The sequence below is a fragment of the Lutra lutra genome, chromosome 18 (assembly GCF_902655055.1).
Source record: "Lutra lutra chromosome 18, mLutLut1.2, whole genome shotgun sequence".
Lineage (NCBI taxonomy): Eukaryota > Metazoa > Chordata > Mammalia > Carnivora > Mustelidae > Lutra > Lutra lutra.
The window spans coordinates 15,630,813-15,650,091 of NC_062295.1; the positions used below are offsets into that span (position 1 = coordinate 15,630,813).

The window sequence follows — 19,279 nt, forward strand, 5'->3', positions numbered from 1 at the left end:
TAGAGAATAGATTTGCAAGAGAGAAAGGTGGTGGATGGGTAGTGTCTTCAGTGTTGGGTGGAGAGTATGTTGTTTTCCTGGAGAGGGTACAGGTGCTGGTGAAGAGAAGAAGAGTGGAGTGGGAAGAATCAGTGTTCTATGGAACCTGAAGTAGGAAGACTCAAGACAAGGCACCTGGTGGAGAGATTAGAACCCAACTCATGAAGACATGAACTAATTGTTGGTGATAGAAGATGGAAGGGAAAGCAGGGAAGTTCAAAGGATAATGTAGTTAAATTTAGATATGCAGAGTGAGTGAGAGGAGATACAAGATGACACAAGGGACTGACAAAGGAGGAAATGAGAGAGGAAAAATGTAGATAGGGATGCAGCTAATCATGATGTCAGGGATACTGTCCTACTTACATTCATAGTCCCAGATCCTATGTAAAGTAGGATCCACCTGTCTACTGGCTAGATCCATCTAGAGCAGAAGAGGTTAGGGCAGGCTTTTCGACTTTCAATGTGCATAGGAGTCCCTTGGAGATCTTTTTTTTTTTTTTTTTTTTAAGATTTTATTTATTTATTTATTTGACAGACAGAGATCACAAGCAGAGAGACAGGCAGAGAGAGAGGAGGAAGCAGGCTCCCTGCTGAGCAGAGAGCCCGATGCGGGGCTCGATCCCAGGACCCTGAGATCATAACCTGAGCCGAAGGCAGCGGCTTAACCCACTGAGCCACCCAGGCACCCCATCCCTTGGAGATCTTATTAAAGTGCAGACTCTGATTCAGTAGGTTTGGGATGGGGCATGAGATTTTGTGTCTTAGGTGGTGTGGTTGGTGCTGGTCCATGGACCATACTTTGCCCAGCAAGACGCTAGTGGATTTCTATGCAGATAACCCAAGCCTGAAACCCAAAATTTCCTTTATCATTCCCAGGAATAGTCTTCGTGCCAGGAACCATGCAACTGAGGACCAAGGACCTTCTCTACCGATTACAAGTGTCTAAAGCCAAGGGCATCATCACCACAGATACCCTTGCCCCAGAGGTGGATTCTTTAGCTTCCAAGTGTCCTACTCTGAAAACAAAGCTCCTGGTGTCTGACCATAGCTGTCAAGGGTGGTTGGACTTACGATCATTAATTAAGTGAGTTTCTGTTCTAATGAATGTGCTATCTAAGGAAGGACAGGAGAAGGCCATTCACTCCCAATTGCTGGTAGACAAACTACCAGTGGGGAGAGACTCACCAGGTCTGATGGCCGAAACCTTCTCTTCCCAGTTATGCTACGATTTCCTGTGTGACCCTGGGCTGGTTCCTTCCCTCCCTTTAAAAAAAATTAACATATGATATATTATTTATTTCATATAATAATATATTACTATATGTATATTAACATATGTATTATTTGTGCTTCATCAGTGAAGCACAATGCACAGTATTCACCATAGCACATACCCTCCCCAATCCTTCCCCTTTCTTGGATGTAGTTGCTTTATCTGTAAAATAAGGGTATTGAACTTCCATGCCTCTATCACTAAAGTATTAGCATCCCTGTGATGTATAAAGTCAGAGGGTTGTTGTGTTACATCTTTCCTGTAGGTAAGGAATCTGAAATATTATGTTTATATAAAAAATGAATATATGAAGAGGTTGAGTGAAAGATTAAGGGATGAATTTTTAAGGGAAAGCTTGAGATTGCAAGAAAAATTGAGGCTATGGCTGTCAGGTAGCTAAAGGAGCAAACACTTTCCATTTTTTAGGGGTTGCATACCTTTAGGGACACCTTGCAAGAAAAGTTAGGGAAGTGTTTGAGGTAAGTAAGACCACTTCCGCTTCCAAAACTCTGATTCTGTAAACCTTCAGGTATTTTTTTTTGTGTGTCACCCACACACCATGCTGGGTTTTTTTTCTTGAAGTAACCCCTCAGTTTTTAAAGTCCTTTCCTTTGGCCTTAAAAAGCAAATATCACACTGAAGTCACATCTTACACTAGATTTTAAAGTCACACAATTAAACGAAAATGGTGTGAATAAATATTCTCTAAAATGCCCTTAAGGGGCGCCTGGGTGGCTCAGTGGGTTAAGCCGCTGCCTTTGGCTCGGGTCATGATCTCAGGGTCCTGGGATCGAGTCCCACATCGGGCTCTCTGCTCAGCGGGGAGCCTGCTTCCCTCTCTCTCTCTGCCTGCCTCTCTGTCTACCTGTGATCTCTGTCTGTCAAATAAATAAATAAAATCTTTAAAAAATAAAATAAAATAAAATAAAATAAAATGCCCTTAAATTGCCAAAAGTCAATATGGTATCATATTGCACCAAGAGTCAGAGTGTCCTGGGATCATTTGCAGTTTCTCTGATCAAACACCATAGAGAACTTGCATTTATGAGCCCAAGAGACTCTCAGTCTAGGAGAAACCCCCAAGAATCAAGGCACACTGGGGCACCCTAGAGATTCTACTTTCCATCTCAAGCTTATACCAGGGAGAATGTGCATGGTTATGGGGTAAAAATCCCATTAACTTGGTTCATGTAAAAAACAAGCTTAGCAGTGTGACTAAGAACACAGTTTTGGGTGTATTTGAATCCTGGCTGGACCACTTGCTGGCTATAGGTCTTCAGGCAAGTTATGAAAACCTTTCTGAGCCCCAGTTTTCTAATCCACAGAATGGGCACAATAAGAGCAGTACTTGCCTTTTAGGGTTGGTCTGAAGATTGAACAAGTTGTTATTTGTAAATCACTTAGAGCACTGCCTGGAAGTGCTGTTTCAGTGTTTGTTACATGCTAAACAATCCATTTTGTTTCCCCTCTTTTTAAAATGAAGAAATGTCAGTCAACTTACTCAACTCACTCTCAAACTCCATTTGGTTCCTAATACCAGGAGAACTGGTTTCCCCTCCAGTGTTAGATACCTCCATTTTTCTGACTCCAAGCCTCATATTGTTCCTTTTGCTTCTCTGGATGGAAAAGAGTAAATATGACTTCTCCCCTTTTGTACTGAATCTCTTTGCAGATCAGCATCCCCAGATCATACCTGTATTAAGTCAAAGACCCTGGACCCAATGGCCATCTTCTTCACCAGTGGGACCACAGGCTTCCCCAAGATGGCAAAACACAACCATGGACTTGCCTTGCGATCCTCTTTCCCTTCAAGGTAGGAAAGAAGTCATTGACTTATGAGCTGGGCCACAGATCTGGGGTGGTATGTGCATGTGTGTGCGTGCACGTGTGGGTTGGGAAAAGAGCTCTAAGAAGAATTGACCTTATCCTGCTTCTCCCTTCTGTGCTCTTTGGTTCAGACTGATGAAAATCTGAGAGGTAAACATTGAGAATCCTAACTATTTGCTGACAGAGGCCTCTGATGACAAAGGAGGCACATTAAGTCCTGTCTGAGCACCTTGACAGGAGGTGTGTAGGAGAGCCAGATTGTCTCTGTCAGTTAACTCAGGGTTTGGTGGGAAAATACAGAATGAACTAACAATGTCACCTGAAACAACAGGTCCTTCCTTCTCCCCAGTTATAGACAAATGAAACTTGAAATTACCCAGTTATGAGCCATTAGGAAAAATAGTACCTGGGACCAAGCCACATCATGGCCCTGTCCCTGATCTAGAACAGTCATAGAGGCTGAAGCTGTAGCCTTGAGTTAATAATTTAATCAATTTAATTTTTGTTAAGATTATTTATTTATTTATTTAACAGAGAGAGAGGGAACACAAGCAGGGGGAGTGGGAGAGGGAGAAGCAGGCCTCCTGCTGAGCAGGGAGCCAGATGCCAGACACTAGGATCATGACCCAAGTCAAAGGCATACCCTTAATGACTGAGCCACCCAGGCAGCCCCATTTAATCAATTTTTAAACAGCCTCTTCTCCCTTCCACCCTTTCTTTAGCTAATAATATTCAGACCAGAACAGATAGTGTATATTTCCTAACTTATTAACCAGATCAGAGGGCACCAAGAGGTTTTGGGTAGGCTGTGGCTAGCTGTGCTGTTGAAAAGTTATACAATGGTAACTGAATAGCAAAACCCTGGAGGAATGGGGGTGGGAAGAAGGGAAGGGCTTTCTGTGCACTCTGAATAACAGGATCAAAGGCACAAAGATATAAAAAGTAATGTTTATACAACTACTGAGATTTGAGGGTGGCTGGTGCTTAGAGTGTGGGGTAAGGTATAGTTGGGAGGAGATGAGAAAGTAAGCAGGGCCCAGATCCCATAGGATCTCATGGGCCTTGATGTAGAGTTTAGAGAGTTTTTTGTTTGTTTACTTGCTTGTTTATTTGTTTTTGTTTGTTTGTTTTTGTTTTGTTTTGTTTTGAGAGGGAGGGGTGGTGTTGGAGCCATGGGACATATTTTAGCAAGGGAAAGACCTGATCAGATTTGTGTTTTGAAAAGATCACGTGGCTGCACCTGGGTGGCTCAGTCTGTGAAGCATCTGGCTCTTGATTTCGGCTCAGGTCATGTCCCAGGGTCATGAGATTGAGCCCCACATTGGGCGCTGTGCTGAACATGTAGTCTATTTGAGATTCTCTCTCTCCCCCTCCCTCTGCTTCTCCCCTCCTACTTCCTATTTCTGCATGTGCACACACTCTCAAGAAGAAAGAAAGAAAGAAATAGAGAGAGAGATAAAGGGAAAGAAAGAGAGAGAGAGAGAAGAAAAACAAAAAGGAAAAAAGATAAACGATCACTAGCTGCAATATGGAGAATATGTTGGGAAAAATCAGAATAGAGTTAGATCGACTAGTTGGAGGGTCTTAGAATAATCCAAGACGGCAGTGGCTTGGCAAAGGTGTTAGAGACGTGAAGGAAGTTAACATATTTGAGATAGTAGGAGGTAAAATGGATGGGGTCTACTGTCTGTGGGAGTGATGTGGGAGACAAGAGAGGAGCCAGTCAAGGTTGACTCAGATTTGGGGCTTAGACACTTGCATGGATAGTAATGACATTCACTGAAATACAGAGAACACTGGAGGAGAAAGAATTAGTCGAAGGGAGTCAGGAGAAATTAGGATCTGGTGGATTTGAGGTGCCTGAGAGATACCCCAGAAGAGATGTTCAGTGGGTAGGGAGTCTGAAGCTGAAAAGACAGATCCTCCTAGCTAGCAAATTCTTGCAGGTGAGCCACAATCCCGAGAGAGCTGGGATGAGGGAGGGTGGATCATTTATCAGAGCCCTTCCCTATTAATAGTAAAGTTCCTCAAAGCCATAACCTGCTAATGGGAAAGGAGTTATGCTCACAGAGGTTCCTCAGTAGCAGTAAGGTAGGGTAGGGAAATGAGAAACCTTCTCCATTCCACTTTTCAGTTATCGCCTATTGTCTGATTGTTTCCAATCCTTTGCCAAGATAGAATATTAAAAATTAAATCTCTCTCTCTCTCTCTATCTCCCTTTTCCTCTCTCTCTCTCTCTCTCTTTCTCTTTCTTTATCACAAATGACAGAAAGACCAATCTAAACATCTTTAAGCCAAAAAATGAGTACAGGAATTTGATGGATCCTGAGGCAGAGCACTCCAGGGTTTGGCTTCAGACATAGTCTCTAGATTAGGTTTTCATCTCTCCATCTGTCAGCCCTGTTTCTGCTGAGTTTTGATGCTCTTCTCAGAAAGACTTATTATTCCTTGTTATCCCTAAATGGCTGCCAGCATTACCTGGGACTATATCAGTAACAGAGTCAAATCCAAGAAAAGAGCTATAGATTTGTCCCCATATTCCCAGTCTTAAGGATCATTATGACTAAACCAGTTGAAGGCACACACGACCAGAAAATGGGATTTGGCATACTCTATGGACTTGTTGTGGGAGTGTGTCTGGAGCCCCATTCAAACCACATGCATGGAGAATGAGTGGTGGGTCACCACCTGAAAATCAGAGTCCCCAGCCCTTGATCACATTCTCTCATGGTCAGTCACATAGCTGAGGTCACTGTATTTTGGAGTTAGCAGGAAATTTCTGCAACTGAAGACATCTGATATCTTCTGGTGCCTTTCGGACACGGGCTGGATTCTGGCTCTCTTCGGGTGCATTTTGGAACCATGGACAGCAGGGGCTACACTCTTCATCCATCATATGCCCCAGTTTAACCCCAAGGTTGCTGAACAGGTAAGAACACTAACCTTCCAGTACTGAGAAACTCCTAGAAGAAACTTATGTTTCCAACTCAAAAACAGGACCCTGCTGAAAAATATTATTTAGTTGAGGGTCCCCTATGCTGCTTTCCTAATGGCACATGGGAGAAGAATGAGGCACAAACAAGTCAGCTGTTAAGAGAATGGGAGCAGAGGACCACAGCTGGAAGGACTGTCGCCCCAAACAACTCCTCAATCCTGAATTTATTAGATACGAGATAACAAAGGAGAAGAAAGAAGGTTATACATTAGCCATCTGTCTAGTAGGTAAACAAGAAGGGTGTGAGTCATATGTTGGTCACAAGTTTTAGAGGTAAATGAAGTAAACAAGAAGAGAAGTAGGGTGTGTCTGGGCCAGCAGCATGAGACTTGTAATTTTGCAAATGCACTTAAATGAATTACCTTAATAGGTGGCTTTCTCTGAGGTAGGGGAGACAAAAAGGGAAGTAGGGCAGTGTTCCACCCTGAGCCGGCCAAGTTTCCTAGCCCTTGGGCTTCAAGGATGTGTATCATCCCCTCCACCAGAGGCCTGTTGCTCGTACATGTTTTTCTCAAGGTCATCTTTAAGCATGCTTGCATGACAAGCACAACTTCTCATTAGTTAAAGTTATAGTTTAAGCAATGTATTATTCTTATTCTTCTTGCTTTCACTCAGCAGTGCCTAATGCATGCCATGTACAAAATTTATGCTCAATATAGGGATAGTGAAAGAATTAAATAAATAATGGGCTCTCGTTAGAGGGGAGATCAGAATTAAAATGCTAATAATTAACTGATATTTTAAGTCTTTATTATAAAAATTAAATTCCTTCTCTCCTCCTTTTCTAGATGTTTTTCAAATACCCCATCACCCAGTGCCTTGCTGTGTCAACTATATATCGAATGATTCTACAGCATGCTTCTACCAGGTATGGTAGAAGTGGTGGTGGCTGGTCATAACAATCTTTGGGAAGGAATTTAAGGGATCCAATGTAGCATGGTCTATTTTTAACTGTGGTTCTTTGACGTGTGTGTGCTTGTGTGTGTGTGTGTGTGTGTGTGCATGTGTGTGTGCGTGTTAGGTAAGTGTTGGTGGTGATAATTAGTTCATTAAAGCAAGACTCCAAGAACCAAATGAAAAACTCTCAGTAAGCCTTACGTCATTGTGAGTTTATTCTTTTTTAAACATTTTCTCTTATAAAAGGTCAAACATACAGAGTAAGACATAAATGAGTAGAGGCACCTGGGTGTCTCCGTGGGTTAAGCCTCTGCTTTCGGCTCAGGTCATATCTCAGGGTACTGGGATCAAGCCCCACATTGGGCTCCCTGCTTAGTAGGGAGCCTTCTTCCCCCTCTCTCTCTGCCTGCCTCTCTGCCTACTTGTGATTTCTCTCTCTGTCAAGTAAATAAATAGAATCTTTTAAAAAAGACATAAATGTATAAATTAATGAACTGTTGAAAAACACCTGTGTCACCACTCCACCACTCACCTGAATCACAAAAATAGAATATTGCCCACACCCCAGAGATATCTACATAGCTCTCTTTCTCCTCTAAAGAAATTTACTATCTCAACTTTTATGGTGTTCATTTCCTGTTTTCTCTGATAGTTTACCTCCTAAGGAAATATCCCTAAAGAAATTATTATATTTTACTTGCCTTTGATCTTTATGTGTGTAATCATATATTATTCTGTAATATCTGGCTTCTTTTTTCAGGATTAGGTTTTTAAGATGTGTCTATGTTGCTACAGGTTGCTGTAGTTAATTTTCATTGCTGTATAATATCCCATTGTATGAAACCATCATGCTTTTTTAAATCTGTTTTACCATTAATGGACACTTGGATAGTTTTCATTTTGGGACTATTAGTGATTAATGCTGCATTGAATTCTTGTACATGTATGCTGGTGCATATAAGCATGCATTTCCGTAGTATTTTTCTGGAAGAGGAATTGCTAGTTCACACTTAACATGACATTTTACCATGTGATTTTCCAAAGATTGAACCAATTTATGCCCCTGCTAGCAAGATGGGAGAATTCCCATTGTTTCATAACATTGGCAATATTTGTTATTGTCAGAATTTTTTTTTAAATTCTGTCAGTCTGATGGATGCATCATGTTCTCTTACCGTAGAGGTTTATTTTTGCATTTCCCCATGTTTGCAGGTTAATTTTAGCTAAACTGAAATCTGCTCTTTGAAATTTATAGGCATTTATTTATCTTTTAAAGAGTGTGAGATAAAAATGGCTATTCAAAAATCAGAGTAACATGTCTTAAATATAGAATTAAAAAATTAAAGTGTTCTACAACTACGCTTATGAAACTAACTCTGAAACATAGTTTTGATTTTATTCATGAAGCCTCAATCTGGTTGGATTCTGTTTCCATCTGTATTTCAAAGCTCATATTAAGCTACTTTTTGAAACATTCCTCAGATGATGATCTTTGTCCAAACCCAGTAAAAATATAACTAAAACATAGCTAATCAGAGCATCAGAGAATCTGCTTGTTTTTTCTACTTTGGATAAAGCTGCAGAAGGATGAAGAAGACACCCTCAGTGAACTCAACCCTCCTGCCCTTGACTTGGACTCTGGTGTACCAGGACAGGGTGATAAAGATAAGAAGGTGAACCAGATGTCTGCTACCTCTCTCATCCCCAAGAGATGACCTGGCTCAGCCCAGGCCACCTGGTACTCAGACCTCAATCATGTCTCCCCACCTCCTTCAGGGAATCCATCATTATTTTGTGGGGGTTTTTTTATTAGCAGAAAATTTTATGGGGAAGAATGAAAAAGAGGATTTACATCATGCAGTGTACCTACTACTGATGTTCACAGCCGACTTTAATGCTCTCTCTGAAATTCTTTCTCTCAGGGCTGCTACTGCAACACTGTTTTCTTTTCCTGAACTTGCCCCAGTCTTCCTCGATGTCCCAGGCAATTAATTTCTACCCTCTAACTTGCATCCTCTGCTCACAAATTAAAAAGACCTTTCAATTCGCATGACCCTACTCTTCAGAGAAGGCAATGCAGTTCTGTTAGCCTCCTAACATGTTCTTAGGATCTTATCCCCCACCACATTATGGTTTATAAAATACCCCTTATAGCCACAGTGAATGTGAAGACAACGTCTGATCAATACATCTTTGCCACCTTTTTATGTCAGCTTCCAAAGTTGATCCAAACCTTTGATCCAAGCCTCACCACCATCACCTACCCCTTGCCAGGAAATGAGTGACCTCCACTTGGCTTTGACCAAATTGCCCAAAAGGCAAGTAAGAACATGAGGACGCAGAAGCATGAGTGACCCAGATGAAGAAACTCTGAGCTCTTAACACTCTGGGCCTGGGGCAGAGCCTCCAAGGCCTGACTGCAAGTTCACTTGTCACTTTGCCTCCCCTGAAGTCTCAGGTTCCCCACCCTGGAGCACTGCGCTACTGGCGGGGAGGCTCTGCTGCCAGAGGAGCAAGAGGAGTGGAGAAGAAAGACAGGCCTTCTGCTCCATGAGGTCTACGGACAGTCAGAAGTAGTAGGTAGATGGTCCTTTCTGGGTCAGTCAGGATGTGCTGAGCTGCTGAGCCCAGCAGAAGAGCTGAACAATGAATGTGCAGAGGCCCCATTCTGCTCACAGCATTGCCTGAGGCCAATGGGTGGCTTTGGATTTCTAGGCTAGTTTGCCCCATATCAATTTGCACAAAGATAATTCACAACTCATCAGTCTGTCTGGAGGCCAATGTACTGAAAAGTATTGGACAAAACTTTAAAAGGGGTCTAAGGATGTGGTGCCACTGTCCCTGTGATCATGCATTCTAGGGAGCCCAGGAGGGGTGGCGGGTTGGGAGGTTCTCTCCAGTAACATGGAGGCTACCATCTGCAAGTCCTGCCCACTTCACCATCTCTTCCTAGGGTGAAAACCACAGGCAGCTAGGAGCTGGCCCCAGAATTTCCTTTCTGGGTGTTTATGTGGACAACATACAGGTTTGACTGTGGGACACTAGCTGGTGTTGTGGAGGGAGAAGAGACTTTCTGTATATACCAAACACACACACAGTATGACTCCCAAAGGCATCACTGAGCAGCCAGGTGGCAGGGCATTCAGAGTATCATGCATGTCTTGAACCACAAAAGCTTTATCAATGATAGCAGGGGAAGGGACAGGTATCTTTCCCCTAACACAATTCTGAAGCCATTTCTGTCATTGGGCAGAAGCACTTTCCACAACCTCCTTGTTTTCCCTGTAGCTGAGAGAGGGATGACTACCATTTCAGGATCTGGAGCCAAATGGCTATTTTATCCTCAATTAACGTACTTTTCTGACTTCTTTGCAAAAAAAATATATATATATATATATATATATATATATATATATATATATATGCTTTTAAATCATCAGTTAATTGGTCTGCTTCCAGGCCTAAGAAATACTAAGACTCTAGTTTTGTCCTTGGATGATTCATGTTTATATTTGGACAAGGAGGAAGGTGGGTTGAGAACTACACTATGCCCACGACCCAGGTCCATTTGCAACAACAGAATACTTCCTAATACCTGGGTGGTGCTTTATTTCTGAAAGTATTTTCATAGCTACTGCCTCACTTGTGGAACATTTCCTACATGCCTGCACCATGAGCATAGCAAAGGGGGAAAGAGCTTTCCTTCTCAGGAATTCAGGCGCTGGTTCAAATCTCAGTTTGCCAATTGCAGGCTTCAAGACTACAGGCAGAGCATTGAACTTTCCAGAATCTCTGCTTCTCTGCCTCCAAATTCAAAATATAACCCAATCTTGCTGAGTTGTGATAAGGGAAATGAAAGGAGGTGTATAAAACCCTGGGTACAATGTTCAACCCCTTGTACATGCTGACCTTGTAGTTACTCTTGTTTTTAAGCAAGTGTTACACTGGATGCTAGGATAGTAGAGATGATTGGGGCAATCATTGTGGGAACACCACAATCTGAATATTCTTGACACAGCTCTGAGTCATTGAGACAGGGTTCCTAACACTGTTCAACAGCCTGAGTCAGTGTTAAATGGTTTTATGGTGTTCCTCTAGCCAACAGACACACGTCTGACATACAGTGGGCATATAACACCTCATATTACGTGCCCACAGCACCAGGCTCTCCACTTGCTTCTTTTTTGGCTCCTCTCACTGGACCTGGTAGCCCCAGGAGCTAGCACAGGCCCAGTCCATATCAGATATGGTTAATATCTGCTGACTGGAGTTGGGTCAATGCCTTATACCTAGAATCTGGGCTTTCTAGCTTCCCTGTAAAGGCTCCACATCAAATGACATTAGTGGGTGGGGATGCTGTGTGTGGTTCTTGATGCTTTATAATGAGCCTGGATCTCTGACCAACCCCATTTTCTTTCTTTTGTGAATAGGGAATATGTTGTAGCACTCTCCGGGGAATGAAGATCAAGCCGGGTTCCATGGGGAAAAGCATGCCCCCCTTCGATGTCCAGGTCTGGTCCTAAAGGCATTTGCTGGGAGCAGTTAGAACTCAGCTGGAATTGGACAATTGTGTGACACCAGACGACAGAACCAGCTGTGCCCTCTCCACCCCACCCCCAACCCCCAGTTGTCCTCTCCGCTAGAAGCCTCACGCATAACAGATGGCACCAGAGCACCTGAAGAGAGCACTGGCAGCTCTCTCCATCAGCTGGTGCTTCTAGTTTTTCCTGATCTGTGTTTTCTAGCCTGAAGACACATTTGCCATGTCTGCATATCCATGAGACCAATAGACCCATAACTTGGGTTTCATCATTTCCTGATTTCAAAGAGTTCTGACAGTTGTAATCTATTTTCCGGCGGGGCTCCTCCCCCCATTTATTCTCAGTGGTGTCACACAAATAGGCAAGTACTGTGTGGGTGGGGAGGCATGCTGGCATGGCCCAGCAGTGTGGGATTCACGACTTCTTTCTCCAGATCATTGATGACAAGGGCAACAGCCTGCCGTTCAACACTGAAGGCAACATTGGCATCAGGATAAAGCCCACCAAGCCCATTGGCTTCTTCATGGGCTATGAAGTAAGTGGCGATCCTCACCTGCCCCCTTCCAGGCCCCCAAAATCCCTTCAGGGAGCTGTGTGGGTGCTAAGGGGGTGGATTCAACTCTGCACCATGAAGCTTCTTCATAGCTCCCTTCAGTCACTCCAACTCAATAAAGCCTGTTCTAATTAATCTCTAAGCTCCTAGGGTGTTCTCACATCCCTTCCTGTCCCAGCCATCTGGCACTTAAGTGCCAAAGGGTAAAAAGTAGCACCCGACTTGGGTTCCAATGATCTCTTGAGGAAGCTGAGTATGCCTTGATTGGGTTCAAATCCTACAGTCCCACTTACTAACAGGGTGTGCACAAATCTATTATCCTTGCTGAGCCTCCAGAGAGGACAGTGGTGCTCCCATTTCATAGAGGAAGAAACTGCAGATTACAAGCTTTATATGTCTTCCTCATGTCAAGTAAATGGCAGGTCTAGGAATCAAATCAACATCTTTTTGGTTCTCAAACTCTACATATGAAATCCAGGGATTACATAAAGCTATAATAGGCTCTAAGGAAACCTGAACCTCTTGACCACACAAATGCTGAGCTTCCAAAACTGGTCAGGGGAGAGTGAACAGACCTTGAAATTGACTTTAGACCCATCTCCTTTCTCCATAGGAACAGTCATTGGTGTCACTGTTGGCCTCATTCTGTGGCCTCCAGGGGTGGGTGGTGCTGCTCCTTTTATGATGTTATTGCCCCAAAGCAAATATGCAGGCCCTAGGTTTATTTCACAGTAGCACAATTCTAGGCTTGGATAAAAGAAAAAATAAACGGAGTAACATGTATATATATATCAGTAGCTGTCAACACTGCTTGTACGCTAGAATCAGTTGAGGAGATTTTTAAAAAAAAAATCAATTCTTGGATCCAACCACAGAAATTCTGATTAAATTAAACTGGGATGCTCCAGAGCAACAGCATTTTTTTTTAATTGGAAAGAACATATTTCATTTTACACAGATGTCCTCTCCTGTGCCCGCACCTATGTACATATATATACCCCGTTCCACATGGTCTCTTCACTATGATATGTTGTCATTCCTCCACTGAGAGTTGTTTGTTTTCCTTTCTTTTCTTTTCCTGAGGTAAAATATAAAATTTACCCTTTTCACCATTTTTAAGTGTAGAATTCAGTGGCCCTGAGTAAATCCACAACACTGTACAGCAGTTACCACCATGCATCTGCAGAAATTTTTTTCATTCCAAATGGAGACTCTTTTCCCATTAAACAATAACTACCCCCTCCTCCTCATATCCCCAGGATTTGGTAAACTTTAATATGCTTTTTGGCTTTAGGAATTTGCCTATTTTAGGTACCCCTACCAAGTGGAATTATACTTTTGCCCTTTTGCGTCTGGCTTATCTCACCTAGCACATGTTTTCAACGTTCATCCATGTTGTAGAATGTGACCAAATGTCATTTTTTTCAGGCTGAATGGTATTGTATGTGTGTACCATATTTTGTATATCCATCAATTTCTTTCTTTTTTTTTTTTTAAGATTTTATTTATTTATTTGACAGAGGGAGAGAGAGATCACAAGTAGGCAGAGAGGCAGGCAGAGAGAGAGAGAGACCAGGAAGCAGGCTCCCTGCTGAGCAGAGAGCCCGATGTGGGCCTCGATCCCAGGACCCTGAGACCATGACCTGAGCTGAAGGCAGAGGCTTAACCCACTGAGCCACCCAGGCGCCCTCCATCAATTTCTTAATAGACATTGAGGTTATTTCCACCTTTTGGCTACTGTGAATAATGCTGCAATGAGCCCTGGTGTGCAACTATCTGTTTGAGTTCCTGCTTTCACTTCTTTTGGGTGTATACCTGAAAATGGAATTGCTGCATCATATGGTAATTCTATATTTAACTTTTTGAGGAACTGCCAAAATGTTTTCCACAGTGGCTGCACCATTTTATATTTCTATCAGCAGTGCACAAGTGTTCCAATTTCTCCATATTTTGCTAATCCTTGTTATTTTCAGGTTTGTTGTTTATGTGTATAATAGTCATTCTAGCATGAGTGAAGTGGTATCTCATTGTGGTTTTGATTTGCGTCTCTTTAATGACTTAATGTTGAGCATCTTTTCATGTGCTTATTGGCCATTCGAGTACCTTCTCTGGAGAATTGTATATTCAAGTCCTTTGCCTTGGCAAATTTTTTTTTTAATTTAAAAAAAAATTTTAGAATTGGGTTGTTTTGTTATGATTTGTAAGAGCTCTTTATATATTTTGGATATGAACCCCTTATAAGGTATATGCTTTGCAAATATTTTCTCCCATTCAGTGCATTATCTCTTCACTCTTTTGATAGTGTCCTTTCAAGTAAAATTTTAAAAATTGACATTTTATCTATCTTTTTTTGTTTCCTGTGCTTTTGGTGTCATAGTCAATAAATAATTGTCAAATCCAAAATCATGAAGACTTCCCCCTATGTTTTCTTCTAAGAGTTTCAGAATTTTAGCTCTTATGTCTAAGTTTTTATCCATTGTGAGTTAATTTGTGTATATTGTATATAAGGTAACTGTATTCATTTGCATCTGAACATCCCAGTTTCTCAGTGCCATTTGTTGAAAAGATTGACTTTTCCCACTGAATGGTCTCAGCATTCTTGCCTAAAATTCATGGGCAATATATGTGAAGGTTTCTTCCTGGGTTCTCTGTTCTATTCTGATCATTATGCATCTTTTTTATTAATTTCAATATCACACTGTTTTGATTACTGTAGTTTTGCAGTAAATTTAAAAATCAGAAGTATAAGCCTTCAACTTTCTTCTCCCTTTAAAAGGTTGTCTTGGCTGTTTGGGATCCCTCAAGATTTCATATGAATTTTAGGATGAGTATTTCTATACCACTGAGATTTTGATAGGGAGTGCATTGAATCTGTAGATGGCTTTGGGTAGTACTGTCATCTTAATATTAAGTCTCCAAATAATACAGTATGTCTTCCCATTTATTGATACCTTCTTTCATTTCTTTTGCTAGTAATTTTTATTTTTCTTTGACTTTCTTGACTAAATTTATTCTTAGTATTATATTCTTTTTGATGCTATTCTAAATAGAATGGTTTTCTGAATTTCTTTTGTCCATACATAATTTTTTTCCGTCTTTTAGTTCTTTGTCCATTTTTTTCTCTTAGTTTTTGATCACATTTAACATGTTTGACTAATTATTTCTTCCAAGTTTTTATTTAAATCCAGCTAGTCGGGCGCCTGGGTGGCTCAGTGTGTTAAGCCTCTGCCTTGGGCTCAGGTCATGATCTCAGGGTCCTGGGATCAAGGCCTGCATCAGGCTCTCTGCTCAGTGGGGAGCCTGCTTTCTCCTCTCTATGCCTGCCTCTCTGCATACTTGTGATCTCTCTCTCTCTGTTTCAAATAAATAAATAATATCTTTAAAAAATAAATAAATAAATAAATAAATAAATAAATAAATAAATCCAGCTAGTCAACATATAGTACAATATTAGTCTCAGGTATAAAATTTAGTGATTCATCGCTTACATACACAACCCCAGTGCTCATCATAACAAGTATACTCTTTAATCCCCATCACCTATTTCACCCATCCCCCTGTCCCACCTCTCTGGTAACCATCACTTTGTTCTCTACAGTTAAGAGTGCGTTTCTTAGTTTTCCTCTCGTTCCCCCCGCCCAACGTTCATTTGTTTTGGTTCTTAAATTCCACATATGAGTGAACTTTAGAAATCAGATTCTCCCACTCCCTAGAGGTTGAGGTTTCTGGGGTTTCATTGTTTTGTTTTTGATTTTGGACTGTTGAAGGCTATAGTGGTCTTTTGTTGTGGTACTTTTCCAAATTCTTTAAAGTCTATTGTTTGTCATGTGTGATCACTGAGGTTTCTGATCTGTTAGCTCATGTTTAGTTAATGTTTTGACAGAGATGTCCTTGAGTGGCAGGAACTCAAATGAACAAAGAAAAATGTCACCAACCAAAAAAGAGAGAGGACAACCACTGTGCAGATGGGTTCTGTGCTGAGACACGCCTTCACCGCTTAGCTGAACTTGCTCTGAGCCTAGGGATCAGCCTGAGATGAAAGCTTAAGGTCTTCTCAGGACTTTGCTGAGCATGCTTCTTGCCCGGGGAATGTTCATGGCTATCTTAATTTCCCCCATGTACATACCTGTCTTGAACATCTGAAATTCAAAAAAAAACAAACAAAAACAAAAAACAAACAAAACTCACCCAGCATCTTCCCCAGACCTTGATGGTCTATTGTATATCTCCACCCATAATCTCTTACCTCAGGTGTCTTCACTTTTGTAGTTTGCCTGGTAACTTCTATGACCAGTGCCTGCTGCTTTATTTTCTGAGTTACATAAAATCAGTACCTTGCACCTGTCCTTCAGGCAGTGCCCCAGATAGGTTAGAACAGATGCACACAATAATCAATATTTTGCTTCAAAATATCTGTTTTTTAAAAAGTTTATTTGGTATCACAAATGGAAAACAGTATTATTTGCCAAAAAACAGAAGGCAATTATAACCATAACTATAATGCAAACAAAACAATTTTTCTTTCATTCTAGCAAAACCCTGTTTCCACTAAAAGCTCTAATCCCGAAACTCACTCTTGGTAGTTCCAGAGATTTTAAAAACGTCAGAGCATCTCGTTAATACAATCAGAACAATGGGAAGGGAACCTAAAATGGGATGTCATTCAATGTTTTTAAATTTTTTTTCCCTGGAACCTCTTAAAATCATTTCATGTTTCATGACAGGGATGATCTCAACACATTGCTTAGTGGTCAAGTGCATAGGCTGTGGAGCAAGAATTAAATTCAAATACTGACCCTACCTCTGACCAGCTCAGTGACTTTGAAGCAGATATTGGGCTTCTCTAAGCACTTATTTCTTTTGTTATGAGTTATGAAAATCTAGCCTCACATAAAACCTGCACATAAATGTTGAGGGCAGCTTTATTCACAATGGCCCAAGCTGGAAACAACCCAGATGCCCTTCAATGGGTTGACACCCAAACTGTGGTTCATCCATAACACAAACTACCATTTAGTAATAAATAAGATCAAAGTATTGATGAACATAAGATAATGGATGAATTTCCAGGAAATTATACTGAGTGAAAAAAAATGAAAACAGAGCTAGTTCCAAAAGGTAACATACTATAGGATTCCATTTATGTAACATTCTTAAAGTGACAAAATTATAAAACTAGGGAATAGATCAGTCCACTGCCAAGGGCTTAGGGGTTTGGAGGGAGGTGGGAGGGACTGAGGAGGGAGATGAGTGTGGATACAAAAGAACAAGAGAGGAGATCCTCAGGATGAAGGGAGTCTTCTGTATCTTCACTCTAGTGGTGGATATACAAACCTGCACATTTGATAAAATTGTATATTACTAAACACACCCAAACACACACAAAAAAGCACAGGTAAACTGCTGGGAGATCTGAGTGAGATTGGTCAATATCCTGGTTGTGATACTGAGCTGTAGTTTTGCAGGATGCTACGGTTGAGGAAAACTGAGTAAATGGCCCGAGAATCTCTCTGTGCTATTTCTTATAACTGCATGCAAATATATAATTATCTTTTTAAAAAAGATTAATTTATTTGAGAGAGAGAGAACATGCATGCATGAGTATGTGCATCAGTTGGGGAAGAGGCTGAGGGAGACAGAGAATCTCAAGCAGGCTTCACACTGAGTGTAGGGCTCTATGCACGGCTCAGTCTCAGGACCCTGAGATTATGACCCTGAGCCGAAATCAAGAGTCATCTGCCCAGGGGCGCCTGGGTGGCTCAGTGGGTTAAAGCCTTTGCCTTCGGCTCAGGTCATGATCCCAGGGTCCTGGAATTGAGCCCCACATCGGGCTCTCTGCTCAGCAGGGAGCCTGCTTCCTCCCCTTCTCTGCCTGCCTCTCTGCCTACTTATGGTCTCTGTCTGTCAAATAAATAAAAATAAAATCTTTAAAAAAAAAAAAAGAGTCATCTGCCCAGCCAACTGAGCCAAGCAGGCACCCTGCAAATATATAACGATCTTAAAATAAACCATTTAATTGGAAAAATAAAAGCCGAAATCGAGAGTCATCTGCCCAGCCAACTGAGCCACACAGGTACCCTGCAAATATATAATGATCTTAAAATAAACCATTTAATTGGAAAAATAAAAGCCTTATAGGTTTTCTGGGAGGAACAGATGAGATAGTATTTTGGGAAGGAATTCATTCATTTCATTTAACAAAAGTTTATTGACACCTCTCATTTGTCTAGGCACTGTGTGAGTGCTAAGCTGAGAACAATAAATAAAACACAGCATCCATGTTCTAGTGGGAAATTTTTTCTACGAGAGTGCCACACAAAAGAGAATTGTTACTTTTAAAAATTATCCTTAAAATTGGCTCAGTACTGTCCTCTACTTGAGAAGTAGTGTTCATTCAGTACTTGGATATAATGAAAGTAGACTCAGGGAGATTACAAAACTTGCCCAGGTGGCAGGTAGAGCAAGGAGCAGGATCCAGACTCAGATCTGAGCACCAGGTTGTGGCTCATCATCTCTAAACTCATTGCCTTCAACAAAGGAGTTTTGTTGTCTTTGCAGGACAACCCAGCAAAGACAGCTGAAGTGGAGTGTGGGGACTTTTACAACACTGGAGACAGAGCAACTATGGATGAAGAGGGCTACTTCTGGTTCCTGGGGAGGGACGATGACATCATCAATGCCTCTGGGTAGGTATGACTGACCTGAGCCAGAGACATCACCCTCACTGCCTCATGGGTTCTAGCTTGTTTGACATTCATCCAAGCTTGGTGACAGTACCCTCAGGCTAACTCTGAACAGAGCTTTGTCTATGGGGCCCTTTTCTGGGGATATTAGTACACCTCCCCCAAGTCCTGCATCCAGAAAAGTCTATCAAGATGTAGTTCAAGAAGGTCTGCAAAGGGGAACTATAATAAGACATTATGCAATTTAAAGGATTTGGAAGGAAGACTTTACTTAAGCCCTTATGGGTTGAGGAAGCTTCCTCTGTGACTCCTCTAATGGGACGTAACATGTCACTGAAAATTTTAATAATAAATGACAATGAAAACCTTTTTGGAGCACTTAATATGAGGAATCACACTCTATAGTGCCTCATATAACCCACCTCTCAATGCTAGAAGGTAGATGCAGTTGTGCTTATTTTACAGATG

General features: G+C 41.5%; 1 protein-coding gene across 1 annotated transcript in view; it reads left to right on the forward strand.

Annotated features, from left to right (window-relative positions):
* Nucleotides 1-19,279, forward strand: part of ACSM1 (acyl-CoA synthetase medium chain family member 1) — a 48,194-nt gene that overhangs the window by 24,344 nt on the left and 4,571 nt on the right. The window contains exons 4-11 of the mRNA XM_047713934.1: nt 919-1,126; nt 2,988-3,128; nt 5,912-6,071; nt 6,926-7,005; nt 9,487-9,610; nt 11,465-11,545; nt 12,009-12,110; nt 18,687-18,814. Coding sequence (XP_047569890.1) covers nt 919-1,126; nt 2,988-3,128; nt 5,912-6,071; nt 6,926-7,005; nt 9,487-9,610; nt 11,465-11,545; nt 12,009-12,110; nt 18,687-18,814 — 1,024 coding nt within the window. The remainder of the gene's footprint in view (nt 1-918; nt 1,127-2,987; nt 3,129-5,911; nt 6,072-6,925; nt 7,006-9,486; nt 9,611-11,464; nt 11,546-12,008; nt 12,111-18,686; nt 18,815-19,279) is intronic.